This window comes from Passer montanus, unplaced genomic scaffold (genome assembly GCF_014805655.1).
Source record: "Passer montanus isolate IOZ18808 unplaced genomic scaffold, ASM1480565v1 scaffold76, whole genome shotgun sequence".
In the NCBI taxonomy this organism is placed as follows: domain Eukaryota; kingdom Metazoa; phylum Chordata; class Aves; order Passeriformes; family Passeridae; genus Passer; species Passer montanus.
The window spans coordinates 2,451,487-2,467,016 of record NW_024372813.1 but is presented as its reverse complement, the minus strand read 5'-3'; the positions used below and the strand labels follow the sequence as shown (position 1 = coordinate 2,467,016).

Below are 15,530 nucleotides of genomic sequence, written 5' to 3'. Positions count from 1 at the left end.
GGTTTTCCACTGGTTTGTGGGAAGTGAGAACAAGAGGCTAAACAGCCCTCAAGGACTCTGATAAACAATCCAGAGCACGAGGAGGGAAAGAACCCCATGAAATACAAACCCCATTTCAGCAGTGAGGGTTCTTGTCCCAAAATGGGGGAAGAAAATGCAACAGGGGGATTTAATTCCCTCTGCTTTGGCACAAAAATACAGTGTGGGTTCATAGACAAGGATATTCCTCCAGGATTTCCACAGAAAATGGAAATGAGATGGGAATGCAGAGAAATCAGGAAATGGGAGGCTGAGGAGAGTCAGACCATGGCTGGAGCAAGGGGCTGAGCCCCTGCAGTCAGCTTTGGTCACAAAGGGCTGCAGAGGTGCTCACAGAGCAGCACCAGGCTTTGGAGGCCACAGTGAGGATGATTTCATTGTCTAACCCAAAGATTCCCAGCACAATTCCATTTTATTTGGATGTGTACTGGACCCCCGTCCCACTATTTGAATAACAGTGACTTTGTCATCTTAAAAAATTACAACAAATTCCAAAGTATTTTCTTGCAATTCTTCTCCCAGTTTTCATCTGTTGCCTTTTTTTTTCTCTATCTTATATAGATTCCATGATTAATTTATTATCATTTTTCATCCCATTGGCATCCCCAGTCCTGCTGATTAATTTCTGTTACAACCTCATTATTTCCCTTCTATAAATACTGCATTTCATTTTACTGCTTTTTATAGTTAACTTTGCTTTTTGTCTTCCACCTGGGGCTCTCACTTTCAATTTACCATGAGGCAGTGGGCAAAGCCTGAGCTGAAATGCAGTAATTACACCTCCCTGCCCTGGCAAACGGAATCATTTATTTTCCTTATGGATGGGAGCAGCAGGGAGCTGCTCTGCAATCCCACAGCAATCCCACAAAAAACAATACTTCAGCCTTGCCAGATTAATAATGGAAACTGTTGGCTTCTGGAATTTGAGAAACCTATGGAGATGGATTACAATACACTGCAACATTTGCATCGAGCAAGGAGGAAGGGGTGACTCACAGCCCAGCCAGGCAGACCTGGTTCCACCTGCAGCAATATTAAAGCAGCACCCAATCCATCACTGCCAGAGCAGCTCAGATCCAGAATCATTGGAATTCTGCAGGTGACTGCCCACAGGAGGCTCTCCCAGTTCTTCACCCACTGGAGTTGTGGGTCATTCAGTCTTTCCACTCCTGACCCTTCAGCCTTTGCCACAAATCCCTGGGATCGTCTGAAGGTTTGGGAAAGCTTCTGAGTGCTTCTCCTAGAAGTGTGAGCATGTCCTGAAAAGAGAGCAAACATGGGATTATTCAGGATTGTATTCCTGCCATTTCTCATGGCCTGTAGCACACACCCAGTCCCTCAAGCCCAGCCAGGTGGGCAGCACTCATCCACACATTTTGGTGGGTTTGAAAGGATTCTGGTTAAAAACTCTGACCCAAGGAGCAGGACTTGTCCCTAAGGAGGGACAGGGAAAAGCAGCTGGCCTTGCAGGGAAGCAGGAGGGAAAAGTGGGGAAAAGCAAAGCCTCACCTGAGGCTGAAGGTCTCAAATCTTAGGTAGGAAGTGAGGAACAGTCAAAATTCTGGAGCCTGGAATTACATTAGGGAAGAAAGGAATGTGTGGTACAGCACAAACTCCCAGCCTGCTCATCAACATGGGAAGAGAGCTGGGAGCTGCAGGAAGGCTCCTGCCTTCAGTCTGCCCCTCCCAAGGAGGGAGAGAAGAGCTCTTCCTTCAGGAAGATCCTCCTGGAAACAGCCACAGGAGGCCCAGGGAACTCTGCACATTTCACTGCTCCAGAGGCACTTCCTACCAACAAAGCTTCCATCTCTGGGACACTGGCACAGAGACAGGAATTCCAAGAAGAAATCTCAGAGTATCCCAGAAAAAAATCCCTGTATTCCAGAAGAATCTCAGCCTCCATCACACATTGCAGTGTCCCACTCCAAGATTCCCATGGCAAAGGATGAGCAAGGAAGCCCAGCACGGGCAGTTACCTCCTATCACATAATTTAATTTGCCATTTCAGCTTGGACAGAAAACAAACTGGGAAGACATAATCAAATGGGACCCAAAACCATTCCAGGACATCCTGGCAGTGACCTTCAGCTTCCACAAATCAGGCAGCTCCAATGACTTGAGGAGAACATTGGTCCCAAGCATTTTATTAATGAAATGGACCCAAATTCTATTTTGGTTTGTGCTGATCTCACTGCCATAAATCAGGGAGAATCTGAATTACAGATTCTTTCATTACAGCACCTATAAAATGTAGCATGAATTTTTTTCAACAATATTTGCTTACCCTGGCGTAAAACTGTTCTTCCAATTTCTCTTGGATTAAAGCACCTTCCAGCAGAGTCTTTTTTTGCCTGAGAAAAGCAACCTTGGCCAGCTCTGCTTCCTTCTGCTGGCAGTCAGGACAGGTTGAAACCTCGTGGATTTCAGCCTCTGTCACCTAGAAGAGGAAACTTTCATGCCATGAGCAATGTCTGGCTGGCAACTTTGAGAACAATCAATAAAAATGCACTAAAGACAAAAATTGGCTTTTTAGGCAGTGGTAAAATAATTCAGAGTCACAATTCCATCATCTATAACTGTTCCTGTGCTGGCTGTGTGCAAGGCCTTAAGCAGCAACCAGAGGGGTTATGATTATAAATTATATTTATACATTTTATAAATAAATTAAGAGGCAAATAAACTCTGGAGCCATTAGTTCAAAGATGGAGCTCTGAGGAAGAATCCAGCCCAGACTCTGCAGTTCTGTCTGTAAGATAAGCAGTGCTCCTCAGTGATTCCTGGGTCAGTTTATCCACCAGGAAATCTTAAGCTTATTTAACAGCATTACACAAATCCCAGGGTTTGTGCTTTTATGAAATATCAATGGTTTTATCTGATCTAATTGACTCAGATTCCATCTGGCTCCATAAACACATTCAATTGCTACAAAAGCAGGGGAATCAACCCAAGGAAGTCCCATCCCAGACCTCTCTGACCCCTTTTCCCTGATTTCTCTGGATGAAAATGTTGTTGTGTGGAGCTACAGACAGAACCAAGCAGAAGAGCAGATGAAGTCACTTTTCTCAGGGAATGTATCCCCACAATGGAAGACAAATAAAGAGGAAATAAAAAATTCCACTAAATTTGCAAGGTGGGTTAACATTAACAGAAATTTCAAAAGCAGATGGCTGAAATGTCAAAATTGTTTTAAAAGACAGGAAGCCTGAAATAATTATCACACCAGAACCGACTTTAAAGTGTTATTTTTAGGTGCAGGGCTGAGGGGAGGAGCTGGGGCATAAAACCCATCCTGTCGTGGGAAATAAACCACTGGGCTGGTGACAAAAAAAAAAGAGATTTGAATAGGATAAGGATGAGACAGAGGCTTCTTAAGCAGGGACTGAGGTCAGCAAGATTTTATTGGAACTGCTTTTATCAGTATTATCTAATACCTAAGAAAGCTGGGGGGTTTTGTCTTTGCAATTCTTCTAATCCTGGAGTCAAAAACTTCACAACAATAATATGCAGAATAATTTCATAAATAATTGGGCAAACACAATCAGAGAAAAAGGCTTTTTCCTTCAGCTGATCCAGGGCTTCTTGTAAAATAAATGATGACCCCAGTCTTGCTCAATCACACAAATCAGGATTTAACAGCAGACAATATTTTATGGGGATTATTTGCTACCACCAGTTCTACAGTGATGTCTAAGAAAGGAGAAGTATAAATCTTGGATTGTCAACCCAAAACCTCTTCCAGAGGCCCGAGCCTGGCATCAGTAAGGTCTGCCTGACTTGATCCTGTTATTATGGCTCTTTTCTGCAGTGGTTCTCCCAGAATTTAGGGGAAATGTCCCTTTGTCTCCCCCAGTACCTGTTTCACAGCCTCCCTGGTGTTCTCCAGCAGGATCCTGTTCATCAGCTGGGCAGGAACAGCACAGGAATCTCCTGTCTCAGTTTGCCTTGCTGGGTCTCCCCACTGCAGCCTCCTGCCCTTCCCAGCCTGCTCCTGCTGCATCCTGCTGATCCTGCTGCTGCAGAAGGACCTGAGAGCACCCAGCTCTCCCTGGGAGAGCTCAGCAGCTCCTGCCAGGCAGAAACCAACAGGGCAAGGGCATCACTGGCTGTGCCAGGGACAGAGGAACTGCTGCTCTGGATCTGTGTGACCTCGTGCTGGCCAAGGAGAACCAAAGCCAGGGTCAGGCCCTGCCTGCAGCAACACCGAGCACAACTGGGCACCAATGGGGATGGCAGCTGCAGGAGCCTGCACAGTGAATGGCTCCAAAATCAGAATTTAAACACCAATGGGGATGGCAGCTGCAGGAACCCACACAATAAATGGCTCTAAAATCAGCATTTACACAAATGGGGATGGGAGCTGTAGGAACTTGCACAATACATGGCTCTAAAACAGGCTCCAAAAGCAGAATTTAAACACAAATGAGGATGGGAGCTGTAGGAACTTGCATAATAAAAGGCCCTAAAACAAACTCCAAAATCAGAATTTAAACACAAATGGGGATGGGAGCTGTAGGAACTTGCACAATACATGGCTCTAAAATCAGCATTTACACAAATGGGGATGGGAGCTGTAGGAACTTGCACAATACATGGCTCTAAAACAGGCTCCAAAAGCAGAATTTAAACACAAATGGGGATGGGAGCTGTAGGAACTTGCATAATAAAAGGCCCTGAAACAGACTCCAAAATCAGAATTTACACAAATGTGGATGGGAGCTGTAGGAACCTGCACAATAAATGGCTCTAAAATCAGCATTTACACAAATGGGGATGGGAGCTGTACGAACTTGCACAATAAATGGCTCTAAAACAGGCTCCAAAATCAGAATTTAAACACCAATGGGGATGGGAGCTGTAGGAACTTGTACAATAAATGCATTTACACAAATGGGGATGGGAGCTGTAAGAACTTGCACAATACATGGCTCCAGAATCAGAATTTAAACACAAATGGGGATGGGAGCTGCACGAACCTGCACAATAAATGGCTCTAAAACAGGCTCCAAAATCAGAATTTAATCACAAATGGGGATGGGAGCTGTAGGAACCTGCACAATAAATGGCTCTAAAATCAGCATTTACACAAATGGGGATGGGAGCTGTAAGAACTTGCACCATACATGGCTCCAGAATCAGAATTTAAACACAAATGGGAATGGCAGCTGTAGAAACCTGCACGATAAATGGCTCCAAAATCAGAATTTAAACACAAATGGGGATGGGAGCTGTAGGAACCTGCACAATAAATGGATCTAAAACAGGCTCCAAAAGCAGAATTTAAACACCAATGGGGATGGGAGCTGTAGGAACTTGCACAATAAATGGATCTAAAACAGGCTCCAGAGCTGGGAGGAAATAAAAAGACAAAAGGTTAATGGCACAGGATAAATAGATTAGCAAAGCAAGCAGTTAAATACTATGACATTAAATAAACTGGCTGTCAATAATACAGATTTAGCACCTCACTACCTGAAACTGCAACTTGCTAATCCCAAATTCATTAATATATCAAGAGAGCTCTTAATCAATAACTGTAAGGAGCAATTTGTAAGAAAAATTAGAGGCAGTGTCCACTGAAGCCACTCTGGAAACACCTCCAATAAATTCCACAAAGTAGAGAATTGCTTTTTTTTTTTTTTGAGGAAATGCAATTAGAAAACACTTTTCATCTAAAGCTTCAACAATCATTTCCTAAATTCTTTATAAGATCTTATTTCAAAAATATCATTCCCTCTTTCATCCTCTCTTATCCTTCCCAGTGGCACGTAAAAATAAATAAAACAGAGATTAGACTTCAGCTGGGCGGGTTAGGATGGATTTACAACTTCATTCAGGGCTTTTGGGGAGGTTTTCCAGAGGCTTAGAGCACAATCAGTGCAGTATTTCATGGACAGCAGCACGGGATGGGGCTGGGGACACCACAGCTCTCAAGGTTTCCATGGCCAGATTTCCCCAAAGTCAGGCAGGTGGTGACTCCAAGGTGTGGCCAGTTCAACTCCAAGGATTCACACCCAAATTCCTGCTGGGAGGTTGGATTCTTTCATTTAAACAACCTCTCCATATTCTGTCTTTTCAGGATTAAATTCAATTTCCAGGCAGGTACGTGGCATTCCAGTCCCACAACAGAAATCCTCAAAATACTGAGCAATGGGAATATGAAACTTCTCCCAAACTCCCTGGGATTTATTTGGTCCTGAGTGCCCAGGACACAGTTGTGGAATTCTGCAAAGAAACTGGGCATCTCCTCAGAAATCCAGTGTTTATAAAGGATAAAGGAATCCATAATTGAAACTAAACAAAGCAGGAATTTTGTGGCTTCATGGACAACATAGAAAATATGCTTAAGTGCAACTACCACGGTTCAGAGTTGAGCATCACAGAGCAATTTATTCCTCCTAAGAAGACAAAGCATCAAAATTATTAAAAGGAAAGACAATTTCTAGACATATAAATAAGAATTAGCAACACCTTAAAATGAAATTTAATTTTAAAACATTCTGAGGGAGCATCATAAATATCTGAGTGGAAACCTCCATTTCAGTCATCAGGTGATTTTCCTTACAAGAGTTGTGTAAAAAAGTGGAAATCATGTGCCACTACCAGGTTTAATCACGCTAATAAAATATTCCTGGCAGGTTCATTTATGCTGAACATAGAATGAATAAAAAGATTAAAAAGTTACCATTGTGAGGGGGGAAAAACCCAGAACAAAAGCATTTGAGTACTCAAAGGGAGAAGTAAAACACATCAGGTCCACTGAGCATTTAGTGACAGTTTAATACCAGCCTGAATAACTCACTTAAGGTTCTTCTGACATCCACAAGTGCAATTTTATTAAGAATTGGTTTCTAATAATGCATAAATTCTGTGCTGCCACACACCCACCCATCTGCTCATCTGCACCTCCAGACTTCAGAAGAAACACTGGCAAAGGGAACAGCAATTTTTAAACCTCACTGCACGACTCAGTGCTGGAATTATTTCTTCATATTAACTCATGCTTAACAGGAAGTTCAGAAAGAATACAAATTAGGGATCAAGGACTAGAATTTTTCTAAAATAAACCCCAAAAAATGATGAGAAAAGTCTAAATACTTCAGTTAAAAGATAAACATTCAGACCTCCCCCAGGTGTGGGAGGTTCATCTGCCCAGGGGATCTCAGCTCCTGCTTTGGGGTGGGGTTTATTCCACATCTCTCACAGATTCCCTTTTTTCCAGGTGTGATCCAGACCTGCTGCAATGCTCCTTCTCCAGTGGTGGCAGATCTAAGGGCAGTGCAGAGAATCCCTGCCAGTGCCAATGGGTGCTCCACAAGGACATTTTCCTGATGTTTGCTTGCTCCAAATCCAGTGTTCCCTCTCTTCACTGCAGAGAAGTAAGGTGACAAGAGCAGCCCAAGTGACACCAGCACAGCATCAACCCCAGCCCCATGTCACCCAGCAGGAAGGTCACAAAACGTGGAATGTTTAGGCAGCAAAGCCCCACAAAGTGCACCAGGAAGCTGCTGTGATTCCAGCAGCCCAGGAGAGACAAGCTAATCCTCAAGTCTGCATCCCAAACCCTGCTGAGGGGGGTGGAACTCTGTGACCTGTGTAGGTTTTGTAGGTTTTTCAGTGACCTATGTAGGTTTTAACTCCAGCCTTAAGTGTGACATTTGAAATCCATGAGGAGGGAGTAAAAGAAGAAAACATTTATGAGTTTCCTTTTCCTTTGATGTCTTTTATTTAATAGGAAAATGGCAGGCATTTTGTTGTTATTATTCCCTACTAATACTCTATTTTAAAGAAAGTAAAAGGAGATGACTGTGAAAGGCAATAATCAATAACTGCTTTTCAGTAAGGTTTTACCTCTGCAGCTCCAGAGAGCATCTTCACAATGACCTAGATTGATTTTACAGTTCAGATGCACATGCTGACAGCCTGACCAGCAAAGAACATGAGAAAGACCCCTGCAGGTAAGACAGGACTGAGAGAAACAGGCTGAAATGTCAGGCTGTTGATCACAAACAGGAATTTAAAGTGAGTGAAACTCCTCCAGCACAGTGAATCATCCCAGAGTCACACAACCTGGGTTGGAAGGACCTTAAAGCCCATCCACACTGGGACACATCCCAGGCTGCTCCAAGCCCTGTCCAGCCTGGCCTTGGACACTCCCAGGGATGGAGCAGCCACAGCTGCTCTGGGCAACCTCTGCCAGGGCATCCCCACCCTGCCAGGGAACAAGTACAGGAACAGTGCAGTGGTAGCAGTGCAGAAAAATAAACAGGCAAAGCATTCATGGAGACACACTACAAAAGTGAGAGGCAGCTCGTGAGCACAGCACCAGCCAGGGGTTTAAAGAGCCCCACCTGAATTCTCAGATACAGCCAAGCTGAAGAATTGCCTTTTCCTGAGTACATTTTGAAGATGACTAACATGGAGCAATCTCTGTGGAACTGAGAATTTACACTCGTGTTGTGATGCATTTGCCTAATAACAGCTCGTGCTACCACACTGGGGTGCAGGGACAAAGACAATTCTGATGAAAATTTCTCATTTCTCCTGAGGCCAGCATGTTGTTTTTTTTCTTTCAGCCCACAAAGAAAACCATGAAAAATAAAAATGACATTCCAGAGTGTTCCTACAGGCAAACCAGAACCTTTTGCTCCCCCATCACATTTAACCCCATTAGTAGTAAGATGAGAAGGAAAGTCTTGAGGCAATAAAACAAAGCCCAATTCAGAGTACCCTGTGTGCTCAGTGCACATGATTCACTGAGCTGAGTGTTCTGAGAGGACTCAGTGCAGCAATCCACTTCTAGGTGAGCTCATCTGCTGCACTAAAAAACATCTCCAAGCTGTTAAAACAATACAAGAGTTGGGGACTACCAAGTGCTGAAGGGTTAAGTCCAAGAGAAGCATTTATAGATATCAGAAGACAAAAGTTGCTGTGCTCAATTTATGGTAATATTCTGCAATAAATAAATGCAGTGCATGGCTAATTATGATTGATTTGGGGATAGCATGGCTGGGTACCGCGTGTGCATCAAAGAAAAGCATGAACCATGTTCTGTGCTCTTCACATGGATCACAGGAAGCACCAATGCACCTGAGGCTGCCACAGGGACAAGTGACAAAACCAGCAAGGACAAGCCAGCTCTGCATCCATCAGCTCAAGATGGTGGAACAGGACTTGCTGCTCCTGCCCCAGTGACCACTCTGACTCTCCCTGCCTCAGCACCCACCAGCCAAAGGCAGAGCATTCCCTGGTGCAGAACTACAGGGATCCTCTGAGCACAATTTCAAGGGAAAACCCTGTGGGGATGGAAACATCCTCAGCCTTCAGCTGTGCTTCATCCTTCCTTCAGTGCCTCTGAACACACCAGCTCCCCTCTCTGTCTCCAGGAAGCAGTCACAGGACTCTGATGTATTTTAGGAAGATTCTCTTGGAGGAGCAGCCAGGATGAGCTGCTCCACACTCATGCCTTCCCTCGACTGCAGGACAGAGGGATGCAGGAGATGAGGCAGGAGCCCCAGCACTGACACTGTGGGGAAGGAGCTCTGCAACTCAGACCAGCCTGGAAGTGACCTGAGGTGCTGCTTCTCTAGGAGAGATGGGTGCTTTAAGGATGCTGGTACACAAATCCCATGCCATGAAGGGCCCAGGCAGGAGGATCAATGTCCCACAGTGACCTACAAAACTCCAAGTGTGCTCACTTCCCATCTACATGTAGATTGAGGAAGATTCCCCGTCTGCTCCCATTATTTTTGCTCAGTTACAGCTTTCTTGCTCTTTTTTCTTAATTAAAAATAGCATCTCTGACCCACTTTTTGACAGACTTTAGCAGGGCTTGCATCCCACCATCTGCTCTCACAGTTCCTTGCATAACTGGTACATGGAAATGGATCCTTCCTTCCTCCTTTACCTTCTCCTCCTCCTCCTCCCTACACTCCATCATTATTTGGGTAAAGCTGCTCCATTGTTCCTGCCAAAATTAGTGCCCTACTGCCTCCCTCAGCTTGGGAAAGGAACTAAAACAGGGCAAACAAATAATTCAATTATCAATACTGTTGATTAACAAGGGGGAAAACCCATTTCACACAATAAATTCTGAAGTCACGTTTACTTTGGAGAGAAAAATGCCCAAATTTCCTAGTACCTCTACAACTGGAGAGAAAAAACCTGAATTAAACAATTAAATGTCAAACATGGGGACATTTTTAATGTACTTTTCCAGGTTTTGTGGTAATGCATCACCAGGATAATGTCACTACATGAGGGGAGCATCAAAGCCATGTGTGATATGGGAGACAAACTGCTCTCCAAGAAAGCATAAAAGAGAAACTTTGTACTTAATTACTTGGCTAATTAAACCAGGCTAATTAGCTGGCTTAATTTAATAGCCTGAGTATAAAATTTAAGTCAAGTTTACATCTCCTTCCAAAAGAAACAATTACAGCCTCTGCTGAAGTTACCCAACTCACCAGCAGGAGTTCTGATGACAGATTTGTCTGGCCTAATCCCAGTGTCTTTATTTTTCACATCAATCCATTTTCCCATGGCATCAATCCATTTTCCTATGGCAGCTCTTTCCACAGCTTCAGGATCCACTGCTTCAAACTCCTCCTCTGCAAGGAAAAAAAGGCAACTTTGAGCACACATTGTGAGGAAAGCAAAGTGGGAGGCAAATAATCCTCCACTTGAATGTGCCAGTTCTCCCTGGTAGGGAGGAGAAACTCTGAGCCACAGCAATACTGATGAGGCCACAGATTTCAGCTTTTGCTTTGTCCCTCCTCTGCTGCAGCTTTAAGGTCCTACCCAGCCCTCTTCAGTATTTCAAATCATGGATCTATTTGTTTTATGGCCCAGCTACTTTTCATACATGGTAAAAAAAAGCTTGGAGAATTATTTTTTAAGATGCCAACAGAATTTCAGCATCACAAGATCATTAAGGAAGGATTTCCATGGCCAAGTCCTTCCCATGGAGCTGTCTGAAGCATGGATCTGGTGGGCACTTTGCACAGCAAGGACACTGCACGCAGTTTTCACATGTTTATTTTTTCTGATTCCAGTTCCCACTGCACTGGCTGAAGCTGTGGAAGGCAGGCCTCAAGCAGGGACAGCTCTGCATACCTGCAGCACTTTGGCCTGCCAGTGATGATGAGCTTTCCAAAGCCTCTGACACAGCTGCCCCCTCCAAATCCTCTGTGGAACACCAGGATCCAGGTGCTTCACTCTCCTCCCCCTCCTCACTGAAGGACTCAAAGGTGTCTCCTGAATAGTCCAAGGCAGAGCTGCTGTGACTCTGGCTCAGCCCCAGCCCCTTCCCGTGGCTCCTGGAGCTCTCTGCTGGGGCAGCTGCCATGGGACAGCACTGCAAATCAAAACAAAAACAAGGTCCGTTTCACAGGATTACTCACAGCAGCATGGCAGGTACTTTGGGATGTTACAGCCACATCACACCAGATTTAACCAACAAAACAGTGGGTAAAATCACCACTCAGTCGTGACCAAGCCAAAGCAGAGATTAGAGCAGCACACACTCAGATCCTCGGGGTAAATGTACAGTACCAACTAGCACTGAACATTAGCTGTGAAATCTGAGCAGCATTCTTTGCAAATGTGTAGTGGATTAGAGTAATGCTTGGATAAAATTCTTCATTAAAAAAATTAAATGCAAATTCCCCCCTTTCTAGCATCTAAAAGGAACTTACAGGAAAGAAAAGGTAAGACTATTTACAGGTAGGTAAAACTATTTAATAGCAGGTAGTGTTGAAAAAAGGGAGAATGAGTTGAAATGGAAAGAGAGTTTGGTTAGATGAGATAGTGGGGAAAAACCTTCACCATCCCAGGCTGCTCCAGCCCCAGTGTCCAGCCTGGCCTTGGGCACTGCCAGGGATCCAGGGGCAGCCACAGCTGCTCTGGGCACCCTGTGCCAGGGCCTGCCCACCCTCCCAGGGAACAATTCCTAATTCCCAATATCCCATCCAGCCCTGCCCCCTGGCAGTGGGAGCCATTCCCTGTGTCCTGTCCCTCCATGCCTTGTCCCCAGTCCCTCTCCAGCTCTCCTGGAGCCCCTTCAGGCCCTGGCAGGGCTCTGAGCTCTCCCTGGAGCCTTCCCTTCCCCAGGTGAGCCCCCCCAGCTCTCCCAGCCCTGCAGCAGCTCCGTGCCCGGCAACTCCCCCAGCCAGGGCCGTGCCCGCCCCTCACGGCCTCCGGGAGCTGCTCTGCCCTTCCCTCGCTGCTCTGGGCCCTCAGGGACGGGCTCTAAAAGCTGCCTTTTCCTCCCCGGGCCTCCGGATCTCGCTCCTCACCCCGGCCCGGCTCCCCCAGGCGGGAAGGGGCGGCCCCGGGCGCTGAGGGCGGAGCGGGGCGGGGAGCGCAGCCGGGCCGGCCGCGGCTGAGGCGGAAAATCCGGCCCCGAAATAGCCCCGGGTGCGTGGGGCTGGGCTTGTGCTGCTATCCTATCCCGGCTGAGCCCCACAGCGAGTCCCCCTGCGGCTGGAGAGGGCTCTGGGGAGCTGGAGCGTGTGCCGCGGGTTGCTCTGAGGGAGAGAGCCGGGCTGGGGAGCTGGGAGTGTTCAATCCACACGGGGATCCACACATTGCGGGGCTGGGGATCTGAATTCCCACCAGGATCCACACATTGCCGGGCTGGGGGAGCTGGAGTGTTCAATCCACACGGGGATGCACACATTGCGGGGCTGGGGATCTGAATTCCCACCAGGATCCACACATTGCCGGGCTGGGGGAGCTGGAGTGTTCAGTCCACACATTGCAGGGCTGGGGGAGCTGGGATTGTTCGATCCCCACAGGGATCCACACATGGCAGGGCTGGGGGAGCTGGAGTGTTCAGTCCACACATTGCAGGGCTGGGGATCTGAATTCCCACCAGGATCCACACATGGCAGGCCTGGGGGAGCTGGGAGTGTTCAATCCCCAGGGGGATCCACACATTGCAGGGCTGGGGATCTGAATTCCCACCAGGATCCACACATTGCCGGGCTGGGGGAGCTGGAGTGTTCAGTCCACACATTGCAGGGCTGGGGGAGCTGGGATTGTTCGATCCCCACAGGGATCCACACATGGCAGGGCTGGGGGAGCTGGAAGTGTTCAATCCCCGCCAGGATCCACACATTGCAGGGCTGGGGATCTGAATTCCCACCAGGATCCACACATTGCAGGGCGGGGGCAGCTGGGAGTGTTCATTCCCCACAGGGATCTGCACGTTGCAGGCTGGGGGAGCTGGGCTGTTCAATCCCCACCAGGATCCACACATTGCCGGGCTGGGGCGCTGAATTCCCACCAGGATCCACACATTGCAGGGTTCTGGGAGTTGGGGTGTTCAATCCCCTCGGGGATCCACACATTGCTGGGCTGTGGGAGCTGGAGTGTTCAATCCACGCGGAGGAGTGTTCAATCCACACATTGCAGGGCTGTGGGAGCTGGGCTGTTCATTCCCCACAGGGATCCACACATTGCAGGGCTGTGGGAGCTGGGAGTGTTCAATCCCCACCAGGATCCCCACATTGCAGGGCTCTGGGAGTTGGGGTGTTCAATCCTCACCAGGATCCCCACATTGCAGGGCTGTGGAAGCTGGGCTGTTCAATCCCCACATTGCAGGGCTGGGGGAGCTGAGCTGTTCAATCCCCACATTGCAGGGCTGGGGGAGCTGAGCTGTTCAATCCCCACATTGCAGGGCTGGGGGAGCTGGGAGTGTTCAATCCACACGGGGATCCACACATTGCAGGGCTCTGGGAGTTGGGGTGTTCAATCCCCTCGGGGATCCACACATTGCACAAACACCGAGGGAGGCTGCCCGCAGCTGTGACAGCGGCTGCTGTCAGAAACACCACCCAGCTCCAGCTCTGCTTCGCCACAAGGACACAAAAGCCAAGAGAAACACTCGGGGGTTTTAAATGACTTCTTTTTTATCTTTAGGATAGTGTATTACACCCAAGAGGATGAACGCAGATGGCCTTGGATGTGACACTTCATGGAAATAAGGTGCAAAAAGTATTCCAGGGCATAAAATCTCCCCATGTTTTCAGGTACAATTTCCATAGGTTATATCATGATAAAAACAACTCTTCTGTATTCTAGGATCTTGCTTTAAAATTGCTATTTCAGGTTAGCTAATACCACTTTCTGTTTTGTTTTGGGGTGTCTTTTTGGTTTTTGGGTTTTTTTTTGTTTGTTGTTTTTTTGGGGACTTTTTTAAACTCTGGAAATTATGAAGGGTTTTGGAGTGTTTTTTGGTTCTTGTTGTTGTTTGTTTGGCTTTTTGGTTGGTTGCTTTGTTTTTGGGGGTTTTTTTGGGTTTTTTTTTCAGTGAAGTCTTTTTTGGCAAGAAGAGCTGATTCTCCAGTCCTGGGATGCAGAGTGTGTTGTCTGTCACTGGGGTTTTATCCTCATGCTGATTTTGGACTGCCTGGCCAAAGGACAAGAGATTTTGTCTTCTCTCACATGTGATGAAGTGCAGCAAGAGTGATCTTGTGTCTCTTGGAACAGAGAACTCTGTGCTGATCTCTACATTTAATATAAAGAAGGATTGGGCAGCGTGAGATGGATGCAGGAGAGTAATAAATGCATTGATGCAGTGGGCTCTAAAGCAGAGTGCAATAAACACCTCTGCCTACACATTGTTCAAGTTTTAACATTCACCTGCTTGCTGAGTGGGCTGCCTGGGGCTGGCCCTTTTCTTCTACTTTGCTGCAAGAAATTAAAATCATTTAAGTGGGGTAAACATTTCTTGTACCCCTTCTGCCCATCCAGACGAGAGCAGTGATCAGAGGGGTGTGGGAGTGGAAGGGCTCTGCCAGCTCAGTGCCAGGAGCTCGTGGAGGCAGGCATCTGGAATTCTGGAATTCTGGCCAGTTTGGATCAGCCAGACCTGCCTTGTGTCCTAAGGGTCAGCCCAGAGGTTCACTTGCATTGGCTGCTCTGAGGTGTTTTCCTTCTCAGGAAGAAAACGTGGCAGCCAGGCTGAGGGAGGTCAGGATCTGGAAGGATCTAGAAAATAAAGTGAGATTTCACGCTCTGGGTTAAAAACCTTGGGGAAACAGGGCTGGGAGAAACATTTCCTTTTCTTTAAAAATCTAATCAGCATGCACAGAGAATAACACAGAATAACTGAGAATAACCCAGATCCCCACAGCTCCCACTAAATGCTTTGATTATTTATCATTGCCCCTTTTTTATGAAAACAGTTGACATTAGATTATTAGTGACCTGGGTGGTATTTGATTTTTTTTCCCCCTGGAGGTTAAAGACTTTGTAGTTTCCTGTTCTAGGTCCTTTTTAAAATTCGTTTTAGAGCATGAAAAATATATTGTTCCATCAAGTTTATTTCTCTGACATTTATTCAGTGCAGAGTGTGATCCTAATATTAAAGGTTTTTGATTTGAAGCCCAGGATACAGACAAAGCTTTTCGGTGGTCTTCCCTAAAACAGGACATTTCATCACTGCCTGGGAAGTTATTATGTTGGAACAGCATAATTATTTGAAGGAG

General features: G+C 46.5%; 1 protein-coding gene across 3 annotated transcripts; it reads right to left on the bottom strand.

Annotated features, from left to right (window-relative positions):
* Nucleotides 1-432: 432 nt before the first annotated feature.
* On the bottom strand, nucleotides 433-12,397 carry CUNH8orf48 (chromosome unknown C8orf48 homolog). 3 transcript variants are annotated; one of them, XM_039731298.1, is made up of 6 exons: nucleotides 12,256-12,397; nucleotides 11,152-11,392; nucleotides 10,503-10,646; nucleotides 3,893-4,104; nucleotides 2,324-2,476; nucleotides 433-1,298 (listed from the first exon to the last, which is right to left on the bottom strand). In XM_039731298.1, exons 2-6 carry the CDS (start codon nucleotides 11,381-11,383, stop codon nucleotides 1,194-1,196), a joined length of 846 nt encoding a protein of 281 aa, XP_039587232.1. In that variant the 5' UTR covers nucleotides 11,384-11,392; nucleotides 12,256-12,397; the 3' UTR covers nucleotides 433-1,193. The 3 variants fall into 3 exon arrangements, with proteins under 3 accessions (XP_039587232.1, XP_039587231.1, XP_039587233.1); XM_039731297.1 differs by having other exon boundaries at nucleotides 12,334-12,367; XM_039731299.1 differs by lacking the exon at nucleotides 12,256-12,397 and adding an exon at nucleotides 1,549-1,607 and having other exon boundaries at nucleotides 11,152-11,963.
* Nucleotides 12,398-15,530: the final 3,133 nt, after the last annotated feature.